Consider the following 18,627-nt stretch of genomic DNA (forward strand, 5'->3'; position numbering starts at 1 on the left):
AAAAAAAAAAAAAAAAAAAAAAAAAAAAAAAAAAAAAAGGTCAATAACAGATACACTAGGTATTTTTCTACGGGAAATGCGAAGTGTACGGAATTAAATGTGTAAGAGGTGTCTAATAGTTTAAAAAGGGTATAAACTAGCCGAACGAAATTATGAAAACATTGACTCAAGCTCTCCTGAACACCATCATACGCCGAACCAGAACATTTTCTTTTGGCGCCATATTTTGTACATAGCACGTACCCCTGGTAAAGTCTTAGAGGTAATCCTTCTTCCTGCTTGTTCTCGTGTACTGGGTGAGACTCCATTCAATATCGCCACTTGAAACGTCCAGTGAGCCGCCTCTGATTTCGAACGGCCTCATAGTCATCCGAGGCCCAACTTCTGCCAACTCAACGTGGTTATACCCAGTTTTGACGAAAACGTGATGCCGCACCTCGATACTATCTTCCTTATTTACGAAGCTGACGATACGATTACCGATTTTATCAGCGTCGCGCGGTGGGAAAATATGTTTCAAGATTTGGACAACACGCTGACCCAATTTCGATTGAAATCCCTCGAAGACCAAGTGTGGGTAGCTCTCCGAGACGGTTCCGCGAGCAGCATTGGGGATATCGGCTCGAAGGACGACGTTGTGTAGCGAGAAACTGATGGTTGGACCGTGAGGAAGATGCGAAATCGTCATCGCTGTGGGATTTCCACGGTGTTCGTGGAGGAGGATCATGTCCGTCATCGCCGCTCCATTTGCGCTGGACACTAAGTCTGGAAGAACAGTATTTCCACGGTTCAATCGAACTGATGTAGGGAGCATCAAGCGAACTTCTTTGGCAAATGTACCAAGACGTATGGACGGATTCCGGGAGGTGGTAACGATTGGACGAGGGTCGATCAGTCCGGACGTTAGGGCATATTCATCATCGATGTCCAAAAGATCAGCTTCCTTGTTCTTTCGTTCCGACGCAGGCAATGACTCGTCATATTTGAAATCTTCGCGGAGCTTCTTATCGTCTGTGATGGACGGGTCCAAGGGCTTTCCGGAGGCCAGAGAAGCCTTCAACTGCGCACGCTTTTCGGCGATAGAGGCATCGCGGAGAAGCAAAGCTCTCCGATACAGATAATCTCGTCGTTCACGGGCTTGACGGCGCTATTGGAGTATTAGCTAGGTTATTTCGCGCAAAGCGAAACCAAAAGAGATAACAAATCACGCGTCACTTACCAGCATCTTTGTTGCAGTCTTGGATAGTTGTCGAATGGTCATCGGAGATTCTCTGCAAAAGCGGGCAACTTTTTTTTAACTGCACTCGTGGTCCGTGTCGTCATCCGGACACTATGTGGCGTCCGATAAATCAATCACCGATCGCAAAACCACAGCGTCCGGATACAACCTAACAATCAAGAGGAAGGGACAAGACCATTCACTTCTTTGTCAGGTGCTGTGGCGACGGAGGAATCTAGGGGATTTGCAAATTTCGAAAACAAAGTGTGTATCACTCGTCCGGACGTTCCCTTGCTCTATCTACGGTTGCTAATGAAGCCTAAGCTTCTGCCCCTCTGTTGTCTCGGTCGACAAACAGGACAGCGTATTCCTGGTTGTTTGATTAAGCGGTCTCACCCTCTTCGTTCATTCTTTCGAAAAGCTTGAATTCCAAAAATTCGTTCATGACCGATTCGTTGCTCTAAAAACCGGGTTTTCAGCCTAATCGATTATTTTCCATTCGCAGTCCAACAGCTCGTCATGGATATACGTTCAGAAGATCGCCTGGCTTCCGAAGTGGCCTCGACTGCAGAAGCTGTAGGTGACGATAGAGTCACGGCGGACTTCGACGATATCAACGTTACCCACCGTCCGCGAAGACACGATGATGACGAAGAAGGCTCGGATGTCGATGACGACGTGGAAAGTGCAACAAGCGCACAGGCTGTTGAGAACTCGAAGGTTGCCGGAAATGCGGAGGAGGAGGAGCTGCCTTCGCATGCATGCGCGTGAGTATCCTTTATGGAAAGGAAAAAAAAAAAAAAAAAAAAAAAAAAAAAAAAAAAAAAAAAAAAAGAGGCCAAGTGTGGGCGGCTTTACTGATTAATTGTCTGTCCTGTTCAGGTATTGTGGTATTCATAACGCGAGCAGCGTTGTCAAGTGTCTGGCTTGCAACAAATGGTTCTGCAGTGCGCGTGGCAATACCTCCTCTTCGCATATTGTCAACCACCTCGTTCGAGCTCGGCACAAGGAAGTTCAACTGCATCCCGAGTCGTCCTTGGGAGACACGATTCTCGAATGTTACAACTGCGGTACGAAGAATGTCTTCCTTCTCGGTTTTATTCCCGCGAAGTCCGATACAGTCGTCGTCCTGCTGTGCCGCCAGCCCTGTGCCGCCATGCCTTCTTCGAAGGATATGAACTGGGACACATCACGCTGGCATCCGCTCATTGAGGACCGTTCTTTCCTGTCTTGGCTTGTGGCTACGCCATCCGATCAAGAACAGATCCGTGCCCGTCACTTGAGCCCGCAGATGATCGCTAAACTGGAAGAGATGTGGAAAGAGAACTCCAAAGCAACATTTTCGGATCTTGAAAAAGCCCAAGCAGTGGATGACGAGCCTGCTCCAGTTCTCCTGCGCTACGATAACCCTTTCCAATACCAGAATATCTTTGGACCACTTGTTAAAATTGAGGCCGACTACGACCGCAAGTTGAAAGAGTCTCAGTCGCAGGATGGGCTGATTGTTCGTTGGGATCTGGGTCTTAACAACAAGCACTTGGCAAGCTTTATTCTTCCAAAACTCGAACTGGGAGATGTCAAATTAGCTGTTGGCGACGAGATGCGCCTGAAATATACCGGTGAATTGCGTGCCAAGTGGGAAGGAATGGGATATGTGATTAAGATTCCGAACAACCAATCGGATGAGGTGACTATCGAATTGCGCACAAAGGGTGAGCACAAGTCTGTGCCTACAGAGTGCACTCACAACTTCACTGCAGACTATGTCTGGAAGTCGACTTCTTTTGACCGTATGCAGCTCGCTATGAAGACTTTTGCAGTCGATGAGATGAGTGTCTCTGGCTACATATTCCACCGTCTCCTCGGGCATGAGGTTGCAGCTGCGCCCATGAAGACGCAGCTACCGAAGAAATTCAGTGTTCCTGGTCTTCCGGAGCTCAATGGTAGCCAGATCAACGCAGTCAAGAGCGTGCTCCAGAGACCTATGAGTTTAATCCAAGGCCCACCTGGAACCGGTAAAACGGTCACTTCTGCGACTATTATTTATCATCTTGGAAAGATCAACGGAGGTCAAGTCTTGGTTTGCGCGCCGTCCAACGTAGCGGTGGATCAGCTCTGCGAACGCATCCATAGAACCGGTCTCAAAACGGTGCGAGTGACTGCCAAGTCCCGCGAAGATGTGGAATCTCCCGTTGGCTTCCTCTCCTTGCATGAGCAAGTGCGCTTGAACGACACCAACATTGAGCTCATCAAACTTAACCAATTGAAATCTGAGCTTGGAGAATTGTCTAGCCAGGACGAGAAAAGATTGAAGCAACTCACACGTTCTGCAGAGCGGGAGATCTTGGCAAATGCGGATGTTATTTGCTGCACCTGTGTCGGTGCCGGTGACCCTCGTCTCTCTAAGCTCAAATTCCGTACTGTTTTGATTGATGAGTCGACGCAATCCGCTGAGCCAGAGTGCATGATTCCGCTGGTCATGGGTTGCAAGCAGGTCGTATTAGTTGGTGACCACCAGCAGCTTGGACCTGTCATTATGAACAAGAAGGCTGCCAAGGCTGGTCTCAACCAATCTCTCTTTGAGCGTCTCGTTATCCTTGGTTGCTCACCTATCCGCCTCGCTGTGCAGTATCGTATGAACCCATGTTTGTCCGAATTTCCATCCAACATGTTTTACGAAGGTTCTCTGCAAAATGGTATTACTGGTGTCGATCGTCTCAAGCCCGAAATTGATTTTCCTTGGCCTATTGGCGATCAGCCCATGATGTTCTGGTCGAATCTGGGAAACGAAGAGATTGCGGCTTCTGGAACTTCGTATCTCAACCGCACGGAGGCAACGAATGTGGAGAAGATCGTTACGCGGTTTTTCAAGGCCGGTGTAAAGCCACAGGATATTGGTGTCATTACACCGTACGAAGGCCAGCGGAGTTATATTGTCAGCTCTATGCAAGCGAACGGCACCTTTAAGAAAGAACTCTATAAGGAAATCGAGGTTGCTTCTGTCGATGCGTTCCAGGGACGAGAGAAGGATTTCATCATCCTCTCTTGTGTCCGTTCCAATGACCATCAGGGTATCGGTTTTTTGAGTGATCCTCGTCGTCTGAACGTTGCCCTTACTCGTGCCAAGTATGGATTGGCCATCCTCGGAAATCCGAAGGTTCTGTCCAAGCATCCTCTGTGGAACTTCCTCCTTCAGCACTTCAAGGAGAGACACTGTCTCGTTGAAGGGCCTCTCACCAACCTCCAGGAATCTCTGATCCAGTTCAGCCGCCCCAAGCAGGCGTACAGGGGTCCCCAGCGTTTCCAGATCGCCTATAGCCACGCATCGAATGTTACTAGTGGTATAATGAATGGACGGAATGGCCACCGGAACGATTTCCACGACACTGGATCCATGGTTGGCTACATCCCCGATGATGTCTCCTCCGTTCACTCGTCCACTCTCGGTGGGGTTGGCCTTCCATCTGGTTATCCTCCCATGTTCCAGAACTTCACGGATTCATGGCCCGCCCTCCCTGGTGGTCGACAGGCCAATGGCAGCCGTGGAAAGCGAGCCCCCAGCCTTGCTGGAGAGTCTGTCGCCGCTACGGAATCTGATATCACGGCCAGCATCATTGACGGCAAGAGCGTTGATCAGGGTGGTGTCAGTCTTGCTGGCTTAAGCATCAACGACATGAACAAGCAACCCAGTCTTAGCCAGTCAGACCGATTGAAGCGCTATGTGGAATCTGGAGGACGCGAGCCCTACAGGCCCGGAGTCCCTGACAATAATAGCATCTTTGGGGGTAGTTCTGCTAGCATTCGTGTCACTCGTGGTGTCCCTGGTCATATGAACGATGATGACGATGCGCGCAGCGTTTCCACAGCGTTTGCAAGCCAGGTTGGGGGTAGCTATGATTGATTATGGTTATCTTGTTATTCACGATTTAGGATGGCGCCTATTGCAGACAGCCATTCCTATAAACCAGCAACCCAATGGTTCTTGCAAATGTTTGGGTCGCGTCAGTCATGGCTCGAATATTTGGACTCCGTGCCGTCTTTCGTTCGCCTCGTTGGACATGAAAGTCTCCTTTTTGGTGCCTTTCTTGCAGGTTTCCAACTGATAGGAACATCTCTTAAGCTGCTAGCGGAGATTAATGGAGATCCCGGGTTTATCATTTGTCGTCACTTTTGATATCCCAGGGGTTAGCATCTCTTCTCAATGGTTAAGATCCGTTCTATCAGGTTTGAAAAGTCGCTATATCCAATGTCTGATGAGCTTGTGCGCGGCTTGTGAGGACAGTCCAGGGCCGTTCAATATTGATAGCACGGTTTGTTTGCCCTCGCTAATCATTCTTAGCAGCGAACGAGGTTTCTGGGGACTTATTCAGCTTCACGCTGCGTTCCACGGATTTCTCGGCCATGCTGGAAAAGTTCAACCTGCCCGCGAACGATAGACAGCAGCGGATCCATAATGCAGTCTGCCATGACTTTTGTTTGTTTTCATAAATTTTACGTTTTATTTCTGTTGAATGCTTTTAGTTGATTTTAGTCGGTATCACCAAGGCAGTGCAGAAGTCACCATGGTCATTCGGAGTGGTTAAAACAGCCACATGCCGGTTTTCTCTCGCGGTTGTTTCTCTAAACTCTGTTGTTGACGTCGATTCTGTACTATGTTAAAATGACCCGGTTTGGCAATGCCGCTGAAGTGGGACTAGCCGCCATGTCGAAGGCAAATGAATCTAACTATTCCGTTCGTTACTGTGCTGCCTTAATAAATTCCAAGAATATTCTTAGAATATCCCTCGTACCTCTCCAGATAGGGCAGTGTCCGGCTTCTCGATGCTACTATTTATATATTCCCGCCGTAGACGCAAACCTGTTTGATAAAATCGAACAGGCATCGAAAAATTCTATATCCTGCAGACTCCGCCACAGTAGATCGAGCTTATAACATGCTGATATATAACGGCCAAGCATTAGTGTGCCCTACTCGTCAACGCTGCAGAGAGATTCGGAGTATCCGTTGGGTTGGGACGCTGCGCCACAATCAACGTTTTGAATGCTATGCTAACTCCAACGCAAACAATCCGGATGCCTGCTCAAAATTGCCGAAGTTGGAAGGGTTTCCTTTGTTCGAAAGAACTCCGGATTTGAGAATGACACGGTGCCACTGATGTTCATGGACCGTGTGCTGTCGTTCGCTGGCATATTATCCAATCCACAATAGGAACTGTCTGAAGACAAAAATAACACAAGCCAAGCAGCTAACTCCTGATTCATTGATACAGATCAATGGTATTTGCTATAACTGTAACTGTCGTCACGATACGGCATATCAAGCCGTGCTGTACTATGTAGGGTATATTCGCACTGACTTTCCTGAGCCTCTACCGAAAGACAGTGGAGGTGGCTGAGTTCATATTGCGCATACAGCTGCTCCTCACCGAAGGCAAACTTGTAATCCGGTCGAACATGAATTGTGCCTGAAGACCGGAATTTTCTGGCACCAATGGATCAACGAAGCAAGGCGGTAATGCCGACATGGGTCAGGGCTGTTCAACACAGCATCAGCAGCATCAACAGGGCCGCCATGTATACCACGCACACACATGATCTGGCTCCAAGCTTTGCATTTCAGCTTCACTTTTATCTCCATTGACAATAGTGATGCTGAAACTGAGATCGCTTCGAAGCTGAGCGGTCAGTACGCGGCACGTGATTGGCGGCTAACTAGACGCCACATCTGTGGCGTTCAGCGGTCCCATTGGCAATACAAACAATTTCAAGAGTCACGATGACTTGGGCGTTAATATCGTCCGTCGTTGCCTGACTATTCCTGTTATGATACACTAGATATGATGAGTCACTCCAGTTACTGCCGCCCAAAAAAGGCTCATTATTGACCTCGCCTCAGTCCTAAACGTCCTTCTACTATACCCGATTGGGCGTATATACTCTAAACGACGCGCCCCCTTTTTCTTTCATCAGGCTACACCACGTGTGCAGGCAATCCTGGGAGGATCGACCAGATCAGATCCAACAGTCAGCCTTCATCTCGTCTGACTCTTAATAAACATATTAAAAAACTCGACTCTACAGAGTATATAAAAACAGCGCATCCCCGGCTTGACTGTCTCCTTTGTTCGGCATATCGCTAAAATCCGACTTCGAAGTGGCGGATACCCAATTTGGATGATTAGTCATTAGCGCCTTGGCATAACATAGTTGCCTTGTTTCAACCTGAAAATTTTGGTTCCCAACTCTTTTCCTCTTTAAGGATTACTACCGAACTACACGACTGAGTGACGCCGCTACGCCTTCTGTTTTTTTATCTTTCTTTTTTTTATTTTTCATCTCTAAGAAAGATATTCAAATTATTGATATTACCTTTCCGCTCCTTCGACGGTTTCACTCTCAACACAACCAACCCTCCACTGTCAACGGCGGGGTTGCAATTGCGCTATGGGTGACGGGTCTGATTATCCTAGCCCACGAAGCGAAGGTCCCCCTGGGCCTGCATCTATCCTCGTCACAGCTCAAGAATCCCTCTCTCCGGCAGCGAAGATGAACGACCAAATCCCTACAAGCTTTATGGAGGGATCTCGCCCGCGTCTGTCGGTGAGAAGAACGCGCGATCCGCCCAAGAATGCCGCGGGTCAAATCTACTGCGATCATCATGAATGCCATCAATCGCCTCCTATCTTTCGTCGCCCATGTGAATGGAAGTAAGTGTTTTTTGATTTCCCTTCTTAAGGAAACATGGTGCTAACATAACGCGTCTGCACAGCAAACACATGGATAAACATGATCGACCTTACAAGTGTATGGAACCGGGTTGCGATAAAATTCAAGGATTTACATACTCCGGCGGTCTGCTGAGACACCAGCGCGAAGTACACAAGAAGAACGTCAATGCCAAGAAGCCCTTGATGTGCCCATACGCCGACTGCAACCGCAGCACAGGCCATGGATTCACGCGCCAAGAGAACCTGAAGGAGCACCTTCGTCGACGCCACATGCACACAGAGAGTGGTCCTTCGCCAGAATTGCCAAACCTCGTGTCTGAACTGGACGGTACCGCATCCCTCTCAGCCCCTCCGGCCATTAAGCGGAAGCGCGATTCACTTGATGATCCTTCTATTGGAATGACCGAGGAAGAAAATGGGGTTGATATGCGGAACGAACTCAAGAGATTACGACGCGAGGTTGAGGAGAAGGACCGTCGTCTAGAGGAACTTGAAAGGATTGTTGGGGGACTTCAACAAGCTATCCCACAGCCTCCTGCTCCTGCTCCGCAGGGGGACGGACGAGTTGAGATTGCTTCGTGAGACGTCACGTGTTTCTGACACTTGCCCGCTACAGTTCAGGTCTTTCTAGATCTTCGTTTCTTTTTGCACAATACAGGCGTTCGTTGTCTGTTCTGAATATATAAGGTTCCTCGTCGGATATTCCAATGAAGTTACCGTGACTTGGTTTGTTTCAGAGTACGTGGAACTGATTCTACTATACTTTCATTTCGGGAGGAATCGGTGGCTTTTAAAAGAATATGGCGTTTGCTTGAAGTCAATGTTGCGGGCCAAGAGGTGTTTCGCGGATGGCTTGCTATGTTGCTTTTGTTTATTGGAAATATACCCAGGCGTTTACACTCCATTTCCTTTGTTGCCATCATCCTCTCCAAAGTCATGTGTTGCTTGTCCCATAGCTTTAGGTTGGGCTTTCTGATAGTTTGCAATGCGATGTGCTTTCTCATCTTTCTATGTCACCCTAAGTAAGGTGTATTTTCTCTGCTATGGGGTTTTTAAGGCCCAGGAATAAAAAACTTAGTAATCCACGACTAGTCATGCTCTCTTCGTATATAACAGTATCGCATCATACGCGTCTTGCCCAAGGCTCGATCCCCCCCAGTCGGTGTCCGTATATAGCTAGAACCAGCTGGTTATGAATGACTCTAGCCGTAGTATGACTCAATTCAATTGATTGTGATTTTATACTCTATGGTTCATCCTAACCAATACGGGATGGCCATGTTGCTTTGTGTCTTGTGTCACCTGACTGGTTGCCCAGCGTATTTACTGGGCCCGGTACATATTAGCTTTTCTGCCTATAGTCAGTTTAATTTATGGCTTCGTTTAAGCACTAGAAGCTTAAGCACTAGAAGCTATTAAACAGCCCCAGGCTATTTATGGTTGTATGTCTTGTGCACTATGCACAAAGATGTACAATTTCTTGGCATATGCAGGGTCAGCTGATCATCCCCTGGTCAGTGCCTTATTGCCTATTCAGACTCTCTATTTCGTCGGCCAGGAACTCAAAAGTTGATTTCATTATTCTTTTTCCACATTGTTTCGTGCTTGAGAAAGAAAGAGAAAGACTGGATTGACAGAACTTAGACACATTCATTACTTACTGGGCAGCGTGTCTTTGAAATGTCCTAGTCCTTGCAAATCATTAATTCGGGTTCCTGACTGGGTGGGCTTTCTATAGGATCTCGTTTGTTCATCGGAAATCTATTGAAGGGAAACTCTCCTTATTGAACTGGCTGAGCTCTTACCTGGACGAGGAATCACACGTATTTTTCTGTCGATAGATTGCTGAGAACAACACGCGCACTTCCTACAGACGATTACTCAGGAGATACGGAAAAGGTGCCAAGATGGCGCCGTTATCTACCACCAAGGAAGTTCCTATGTCCGAAAAGCAAACCTCGCAGTATGTCCGCAGTCAAGAATATACATCCGGAAAGATCCAACCCACTTTATCGGCATCCACTCTGCTATGCTTCGGCGACGGCGGGCCAGACACGGAGCAGAGCATCGAAATTACCTCTCATGATTTCAAAGAAGGCGACTTTGTCTGCCCTGGCTTCTTCGAAATGGTAAACCCAGATTGCTTCGTCCACAGGTTTCTCACTCAGGACTGGAATTATCAAATGAGGAGAGTAGCTCAACCGATCTTGCCCTTTCTCTATCTGGGTCCAATGGCGTGCCTGCGGGATAGGGAATACCTCCAAAGAGAAGGGTTTACACTGCTCCTGGCAATTCGAAACCAGCGGTCGGCCCAAGCACGCCTCGTATCCGGTGACAAGGCAGCTTCAGAACTGGGTATCGAGGCCGATTCCGTCGATGTTTCCGGCAACCAAGAGCTGATTACCGCGTTCCCTCGTGCAATTCGACGTATCAATGATCACATTGCTAGTCAGGGCCGGGGCAAATTCGGATCTCCTATCCAGAGGAAGGTTCTGGTGTTTTGTGAGTCTGGCAACGAGCGCTCAGCTGCAGTATTGATAACGTATATGATGGTCATGTTCAATTTGGATGCAATGGCTGCGCTTAAGACCCTGCAAAACCGGCGCTTCTGTGTCAGTATCGAGGATGATTTGAGTCAGCTGCTGATGAGCTTCGAGTCGATTCTTGAGGCTAAGAGGGACGTGGAAAGAGTTAGGCGTGTATCCATTGCGGAATCAGATATTGCCCCTCCTCCGGTGTCGGCCCCAAAGAAAAGGAATTTTGATTCTCACGTCGATGAAGCAATGGAAGACCATGTCATGGATGTGGATAGGAACCAAGAGTGGGATGCTAGGAAGCCGATGGCTCCATTCCAGGACCGCGTATAGTTGCTTTGTCCTGAATAGCCATAGCGGCACTTTCAAGGATAAGTGAACTGTTTACTGTTAGAGCCTTGAGGGTCTGGCGCTCTTTGTCATTCTGTTTTCTTGCCCTGACTATTGCCTATGTTCTTATTCTTGTTTCTAGACTTGTATGAAGATACCCTGCTGAAGACTTTTGTATTAATGTGAATTTGCTACTATTGTTTCTTTGCAGTTTTTGTCATTATTGATGTTTGAAATTTGTTGACTTGTTTTTGGACTTCACAGAAGAATGTTGACCACTTAGTCACCACCTTCCTCTTTTGTCACTTTGTCTACAACCAGATTGTTCTCTTTACAATTACTTGCTCAGACCCTCAGTTATACTCTTTATCTTCTCCAATACATAAATATTGTCTTCCATTGACTACTGTCATCCATTAATTCCAAAGAGGCCATGTTTTATCTCCTGCCTGCTCCATATGATATCCTTAACTACGCGTCGAGACGCGTCTATTGACAGATATCCCTTTCCCGAACGCGACAGTCACCAGGCAATAAACCTAACTTTATCATGCGGCTTCGAGGTACTGTAAACGCGCCTCAGCGTCTGAAAGACGAGGCTACCTACGAGGAATGTCCGAGACAATCGCTACGCAGATCTAGGGATCCACCACTGCATCGCTACGTCGACTACAACCCAAATCTACCTCCCGCTGCATTTCCGACCCTGAACGAGCCACGAGTTCCTGGGAAAAGGGATAAGAATGCTTCCAGACAGGGGAACACAATACAGCGCCAGGATGAGCCAAGACGTGAGTTTCATCCAGATGGCAGGATTCACAAAGGGCCCGACAGAAAAAGCACAACAGCAGGAGTGAACGTGAGAGCTAAACCCGAAAAATTGCCGAAGAGCTGGGTTATGGTCGATGGAGACGACCATCCCATCACCGTGAGCTGGGTTGCGAGCAATGGGGGCTATAATCCTATCTACACCAGAAATATGGACATGATGGCAGAAACAGACAGTGATACGTCCTTTGCGTATCGTGATGTGGACGATAGCGACTACGAGATGGATAGCTCCCCTGATGGAGGAGGCATAAAGGTTGGTTGAGCGGCTGTCTCGAACCTTAGATCTCCCTTGCTGACGACAGATAAAGGAAGCCAACCCAATTCATGATCCTGAATGGGGCGACCTGTCCCCCAGAATTCAAGTCGAAATTGCCGATAACCTTCTCCAGCATTATAATTGGCCTACGGTCATTCATATGCTTGGTTTAACGACAAAGCAATGCGAGAAGACACAAGAGTATATGGCTCAACGTGAGAAGCAATTGGACTTGGAGGATGCGCAACTACGGCGAATGCGGGAGAAGCAGCTCAAAGCGCTTCTGAGAATAGACAATAGCGCATTGAATCACGACAGGTCTTCACACAAGTTCGTATTTCGCCGGGCCTCTCGAAAATACGGCCGCAGATTATCGGACGCCATAAAAATGGACTTTTTCTCGTGTTATCCCGGGGAGTTGGTGAATGCTAGACGGTTTCTTGATAAGCGCAGGATAGACAATGGCTACGCTGGGGAATGGAGCGATGGTATAGCTGATTGGAAAGCAACTGAGGAGGGAAAGAATCACACCGTTTCTGAGACAGGCTCACCATTAGTGAATGCCTTCGCTTCAATGGATGGTTTTACGGATAGGACTGTCCCTGATTTTGATCTTCCCGCGTCTAAACGGCCACGCCTCAACATAACCATATATCCTGGAGCTCCAAAAGACATATTTGAGCGTCAGGGTGACCCGGATCTTTCGAGACTTTGCAACATCACCCACCGTGACGCATTGCTCCACCCCTGTATAAAGCCGCTAAAGGCAGTCACTTCACCTCTTCCCATTATTTATCATCTTGTTGATTCTATGCCTCCACAGCCAAGCACAGAAAAACTCGCGGAGTTAGTTGTGAGGGGAAACCCGGTACCTGTTTCTACGTGGCTAAAGGACAGACTGAACAAAATTGGATTAGAAGTGGAACAAGGTTTCTCCAGAAGCCTTGAGAATAAAGCGTGGGAAGACGTGAGCGACGATGATTGGCTGTCTGCGTTCCCTTTAATGGAACCAGACCCTAGGTCATTCGAGAGCCATTCGCAACTGACGTCCCCAGGGAAAGTTATTCTTGAAAGGAACCCAGATGACCTTCAGGTGGATGAGCAATTCTTGGACTTCGATGATATGATAGAGATCGAGCAGGATGAAATTAATGATGAGGTTATGGGTGACAGCTCAGAAGTCTCGCGTCCACCTTCCCCGTCGCCGTCATGTCTGGGTTTCAGCGACAATGTTCGGTCGACGACCAGCTATGTTGAGACTACGCCTGAGGCCGAAAATTCAGATTGTGATGAAGAAGAATCCGACGAGGATGAGGACGAGATGGTGCTGGTGCCCACACCTACACCCTCTCCAACTAAAGAAGTTTTAATGGGGAATCAATGACAGATGACAACTACTACGGCTATCGACATCTTTCGCACTTTGGAATCAAGCGCTACATGTCATATAATCCAAATATTTGACAAGGAAATCCTGATATGGGTTTGGAGGAAGGATACGATGTCCATGGCCGCGGTTTGTCTATCTGATTAACAGGTAACTGGATATAGGGCTCGTTTTAAGACGATATGGCCTACTGCGACAATCTTGGATGGGACCATAACAGCCAGAGATGCAAGAGAAACAGCTTGTTATACTGTGAATAAATCTTGAAATAATTAAAACGTATTCTTCGCTATGTACTTCACTCTGTAGAGTCAATTGTAGTCTCTCGGTGTCCCTATCATGATTAGAAAATCAATAAAGATATGGCCCGTGCACCGACGCGATAATCCGCGTCCAGGATTCGCGACGAAAGAGACGAACAAAAGACAAAAGAAGCCCCGTTCATACACAAAGAAGCTGAAACCGAAGCAGCTTACAATCCCGGAATATTCCTGGCCCAGATTGCGGGATTTCTCTTGATCGCTGAAATTCCACTCTGGCACTGCTCTCCCTCCATCCGATGTATCACATTGGACCAGCAGCCGGGCGTCCTATCCTTCCCCCATAAATTCTACGAATACTAATTTGCTTTTGATTCAATTTCTCGAATCCATACCTATCTGTGGTAATTAAACTGACCCAGAGAAAACGATATGTCGAACCCGGACACCCCGGTTACGCCTGCGGGTTCGCAGAGCGAGAATCAACCACGACCGCAATCAACGCAGCCATCGTCTACGTCGTCCCCAATGACAGACGCCGATCAGGAAATGGAGGATGCAAAAAAGTACATCGCAAATGGAGCAGAGGATACGACTGAGGATGTGGAGGAGATAGATACGAAGGCTAAGGCGCTGATGCACCTCTTGAACACCAGTGAGGTATTTCTCCCTGCCTTATCATGAACCTTGAAGAAGAGGAAATGGATTAACGTCTTGGCGATTGAACGTGCAGGTTTTTGTGGCTATCATGGCGGACAAGATGAAAAAGCAGCAAGAAGAGGCGAGGCAGGAAGCGGCTAGATTACAGCAACAAGCGGCCGCAGACGAGAATACCAAGTCTACCCCCAAGAACGAATCGACCGAAAAGCGCGGAACTCGCTCGAGTGCGAGACATTTGTCCGTCAAAGAAGAAGCAGCGGTGGAAACTGCAAAATCGGATACGAAGAAACCGAAGAAAGGCTCAGGCCGTGGGAAGAAGGCTCCTGCAAAGGGCAACAACAACATCTCGAGTTACTTTCAGAAGGCAGCGGATGCAGGCGTCCCAGAGGACAAACCATCAGTACAGGAGGCACTCGTGCAAGCTGCTGATGAATTCGAAGCCAACCCCACCGTGCTTGGTGAGCAGGAGCTCGTTGCTACTCAGCAGCCGGAGCTGGTGACGGGTGGCAAGATGAGGAAGTACCAGCTGGAGGGACTCGAGTGGCTTAAGACACTGTGGATGAATGGATTGTGTGGAATTTTGGCTGACGAGATGGGTCTGGGGAAGACGATCCAGGCCATTTCACTTATTGCGTTCTTCAAGGAGAAGAAGGTCTCGGGGCCATTTATGATTGCTGCGCCTCTGAGTACCGTTAGCAACTGGGTGGATGAGTTTGCGAGATGGACTCCTGATATAAATGCGGTTTTGTATCATGGGCCAAAGGAAGAGCGTGCTTCTATCAGGAGAGATCAGCTGAACCTGAAAGACCAGAGGAGTATGGATTTCCCGGTTGTCTGTACATCTTACGAGATTTGTATGAACGACCGGAAGTTCCTTTCGCAGTACCAGTGGAGGTATATCATTGTGGTACGTTTTCTGACAATTCGCGTGATGGTTCAATGTTGACGAGTCATAGGACGAAGGACACCGTCTGAAGAATATGAATTGCCGGCTCATCAAGGAACTGCTCTCGTACAACTCTGCGAACAGACTTCTCATTACTGGTACACCCTTGCAGAACAATATCACCGAGCTGTGGTCTCTACTGCACTTTCTGCTACCTGACATCTTCAACGACCTCAACAGCTTCCAGGGCTGGTTCGATTTCTCGTCAATGCTGGACAACAATGGCCAAGCTAATGTGGTTGAACGCCGGAAACGCACGCTGGTTTCGACAATGCATTCGATCCTGAAGCCATTCCTCCTGCGACGTATCAAAACAGACGTTGAGACGTCGCTCCCAAAGAAACGAGAGTACATCCTCTATGCACCTCTGACGGTTGAGCAGAAGGACCTGTACCGTGAAATTCTCAATGGTACTGGCCGCCAGTACCTGGAAAACAAAGCACGGGAGAGAATTGTGGCGCAGAACAAGACACTGACACGCGCAACGAGTCGGAAACGCGGCGCTGATAGCAGCGGATCATCAACCCCTAACAAGAGTATCAAATCCAGTCGTGCCTCCACTCCTGCTAGCAATGGATCGGGCACACGCAGACGCAGAGGACCTCAGAGTTACAGAGAGATCAGTGATCGGGAGTTCCTTTCCAAGTTGCGGAAAGTTGAGCAAGGCATCGAGGATGAGCTAGAAATTGAAGACCCTAACGAATCCGAGCAGGAGGAGTTGGAGAGAACCAACACAATGAAGCTTGCAAAGAAAGAAATCGCCCAAAAGAAGATGCAGAACCCCGTCATGCAAGCCCGATTGACCTGCGACTCTCCCCACAACTTTTATTGGCCCTGGGGCGACGACCCAAGCGCAATCGACGAATCCCTCGTTACCTCCTCGGGCAAAATGCTCCTCCTCGACCGCCTCATTCCGCGCCTCTTATCAAATGGCCACAAGATCCTCATCTTCTCCCAGTTCAAGACACAGCTTGACATCCTCCGAGACTGGGCCACTCAACTCCGCAACTGGCACTGCTGCCGCATCGACGGCGCGATCAGTCAGCCAGACCGCCACGCACAGATCAAGGCGTTCAACACTAGCCCTGCGCACAAGATCTTCCTTCTAAGCACCCGCGCTGGTGGGCAGGGAATCAACCTCGTCGCCGCTGACACAGTCATCCTCTTCGACTCAGACTGGAACCCCCAACAAGATCTACAAGCGCAAGACCGCGCACACCGTATCGGCCAAACAAAGCCTGTCATCGTATACCGTCTCGCAACCAAGGGAACAGTCGAACAAACCCTCCTCGAAAAAGCAGACTCGAAGCGCCGTCTAGAAAAACTAGTCATCCAAAACGGCAAATTCAAGAGTCTACTCGACACCGGCGCATCGGGAAACCAGAATGACGTTGATGATCTGAAAAAGGCACTTGGCGAGGATGAGTTTGAGCAATTTGAGACCGGCGCTGATCCGAGTTCGATTCTGTGTGAGAAGGATCTTGATATCTTGACGGATCGGAGTGAGGAGGCGTATGCGCGTGCTGAGAAGGGGTTGGATCAGAGTGGGCCGGCGTTTTTGGCCGTTGAGACTAAGAGAGAGGGGAATGGACTTTTGGCTGAGGTTGCTGGGAAATAATACTAATTCATTGATTCCATCTTTAGGATTTCGTCTTGGGGGGGATCTTCTGATGGCGTTTGGAGGTTATATCATACCAGGCGGATTAATTAGAGACTAATTTTTTCTTTATTATGATGAAGTTGTTATGTACAATAGTTATAGACTATCAATTTACGGTTGTATCTGAAATGCAAGCCAGTTCAGTCTAATAGGTAAATCATTGAAACCCGCAAGAAAGTATCCATTAGCGCCTGATGCTCCTCGCCAAACTGGCTGTGCAGAATAGCAAGACAAGAAAATTAGAAACAAAGCAAGGAAATGACAATCAATGGCCCTGGTTTATAGGATAACAGAGAACTCGCACTACCGATTGAGTTTCTCCTCCTCGACTTGCCTCCGCAGATCCGCAAGGACATCGTTCCGTTGCGCAAGATGGCTTCTCAATCCATCGACCTGTTCGCCAACAGCCTTGATATCCTCCCGAAGTCGCTCTAGGTTCTGCCCCTCCTGTGACCTGCCCACGCCTTCCCTTAGCTCCCGGTATTCACGTTCCTTATACTCCAGAAGCTGGAGCGCCTCCTTCTTAATCATAGCCCAATTCGGTCCACCGTCATAGCGGGGCTGGTCCCTATCACCCTGGGAAGCTTTGGTTGCCGACTCATACTTCTTCTCGATCTCTGCCAACTCTCGCCTCAAACGGACCTTCTCCCATTCCTCGTCTTGGATGGTATCGCTGAAATCGGTACCCCTTGGTTGGTACCCGGTTTTGCTTCCGACGCCCAGGCGGCTCAGGTATGTATCTCCGAACTTGGACTTCTTGCCGGTTGGGGTTTCAGTGTCGCCGTGCGCGCCCCATCGCTGTGCGGGACGGTTATTGTCGAGCTGGTAATCGATCTTATTATTTTCGAACGAGGCACGGAGAGAAGCAGGGATGGCGCGGGGGACACGGAAGCCTTCGTGGCGGTAGTTCAGGATGTGCAGGAATGCGAGGGTGGCGTCCTTGTTGATCTCGGGTGATGCAGATGGGTTGACAAGGTTCCACGCAGAACGTACATCGGTATCCGGGACGTCGAGGGAGTCGTAGAGGGGTTGTAATGATCCAACTAATTAAAGCCATTTCGTTAGTTTCATGGAGGTCGCGTGAGAGACATGGATCGCGGCGTACAGGCAATTTCTCCGCGTTGGTTCTTATTGGCAGTATATATATCCTCGTATTTAGACTTATCCTCTGGGCTCATATACCAATCGAAACCATCTTTCAACCCAGGGGTATCGTCCTCGTCTTCTATCCGTTCGAACTCCTCTGGACGGCTCAGCGCACGAGTCGCTTGGACAAGATGGGCCTTGGACTCAGGGACGAGCCAGTCTGGAAGCACCTGCGGGACACTGCGTAATTCCTATTCAAACATAAATGTTAGCATAAGAATTCTTTGCTTCTCCTCTCCTTGGGGCAAACAAAATGGATATCGGAGACGTGATCCGATCAGGAGAATGGTAGCAAACATACTCCATTAACCAAGTCAAAGACCAGTCGCATAGCAACACAGAACTCTTCAAAATCCAGCTCTCCATCCCCATCCACATCAGCTAAATCCCAGACCTTCTCGAGCTGGTCATCGCGGAGCCGACTGTTCCTGAGCACCGAGGCCGCTTGGGAGCTATTCAGGTGTGCTTGGCCATTTGACAGCGATGCGAAGATCTCCCAGTACCGTTCAATTTCCCATTGCTCGATTTTTTTATTCGACATGGTAACTCTGTGATGTGAGGTAGATAAATAGGGGGAGATCAAGGTGTTATGACTGCGATGATGTCGAGTAGTTACTGTAGTTGTATGCGTCCCGCGGAGCCTAATGGGGTAGTCGGAACAAGGAAGTTC

At 48.5% G+C, this 18,627-nt stretch overlaps 6 protein-coding genes across 6 annotated transcripts; 4 read left to right on the plus strand and 2 right to left on the minus strand.

Moving 5' to 3' along the window:
* Positions 1-256: 256 nt before the first annotated feature.
* On the minus strand, positions 257-1,261 carry EURHEDRAFT_380186 (snoRNA-binding rRNA-processing protein IMP4; the record flags this gene model as incomplete). The annotated part of the gene is made up of 2 exons (XM_040779255.1): positions 257-1,147; positions 1,220-1,261. 2 exons carry the CDS (start codon positions 1,259-1,261, stop codon positions 257-259), a joined length of 933 nt encoding a protein of 310 aa, XP_040636074.1.
* A 6,402-nt stretch (positions 1,262-7,663) lies between these two features.
* Positions 7,664-8,490, plus strand: EURHEDRAFT_438177 (putative C2H2 transcription factor; the record flags this gene model as incomplete). Its single annotated transcript, XM_040783452.1, has 2 exons — positions 7,664-7,926; positions 7,989-8,490. Coding segments are annotated over 2 exons (765 nt in total), but the record flags the coding sequence as incomplete, so codon positions are not given.
* A 1,364-nt stretch (positions 8,491-9,854) lies between these two features.
* EURHEDRAFT_462758 (dual specificity protein phosphatase family protein) lies at positions 9,855-10,814 on the plus strand (the record flags this gene model as incomplete). Its single annotated transcript, XM_040784827.1, has 1 exon — positions 9,855-10,814. One exon carries the CDS (start codon positions 9,855-9,857, stop codon positions 10,812-10,814), a length of 960 nt encoding a protein of 319 aa, XP_040636076.1.
* A 547-nt stretch (positions 10,815-11,361) lies between these two features.
* Positions 11,362-13,282, plus strand: EURHEDRAFT_380190 (uncharacterized protein; the record flags this gene model as incomplete). Its single annotated transcript, XM_040779256.1, has 2 exons — positions 11,362-11,895; positions 11,951-13,282. The coding sequence occupies 2 exons, from the start codon at positions 11,362-11,364 to the stop codon at positions 13,280-13,282; spliced, it is 1,866 nt and encodes a 621-aa protein (XP_040636077.1).
* An 812-nt stretch (positions 13,283-14,094) lies between these two features.
* EURHEDRAFT_462876 (putative SNF2 family helicase/ATPase PasG) lies at positions 14,095-16,769 on the plus strand (the record flags this gene model as incomplete). The annotated part of the gene is made up of 3 exons (XM_040784839.1): positions 14,095-14,205; positions 14,279-15,112; positions 15,162-16,769. The coding sequence occupies 3 exons, from the start codon at positions 14,095-14,097 to the stop codon at positions 16,767-16,769; spliced, it is 2,553 nt and encodes an 850-aa protein (XP_040636078.1).
* Positions 16,770-16,851: 82 nt separating this feature from the next.
* end3 (cytoskeletal adaptor protein SagA) lies at positions 16,852-18,598 on the minus strand. Its single transcript, XM_040782712.1, has 3 exons — positions 18,259-18,598; positions 17,917-18,148; positions 16,852-17,854 (listed from the first exon to the last, which is right to left on the minus strand). Exons 1-3 carry the CDS (start codon positions 18,496-18,498, stop codon positions 17,115-17,117), a joined length of 1,212 nt encoding a protein of 403 aa, XP_040636079.1. The 5' UTR covers positions 18,499-18,598; the 3' UTR covers positions 16,852-17,114.
* Between the last annotated feature and the right edge of the window lie 29 nt (positions 18,599-18,627).

This window comes from Aspergillus ruber, assembly GCF_000600275.1.
Source record: "Aspergillus ruber CBS 135680 unplaced genomic scaffold scaffold00027, whole genome shotgun sequence".
NCBI classification, from domain to species: Eukaryota; Fungi; Ascomycota; class Eurotiomycetes; order Eurotiales; family Aspergillaceae; genus Aspergillus; species Aspergillus ruber.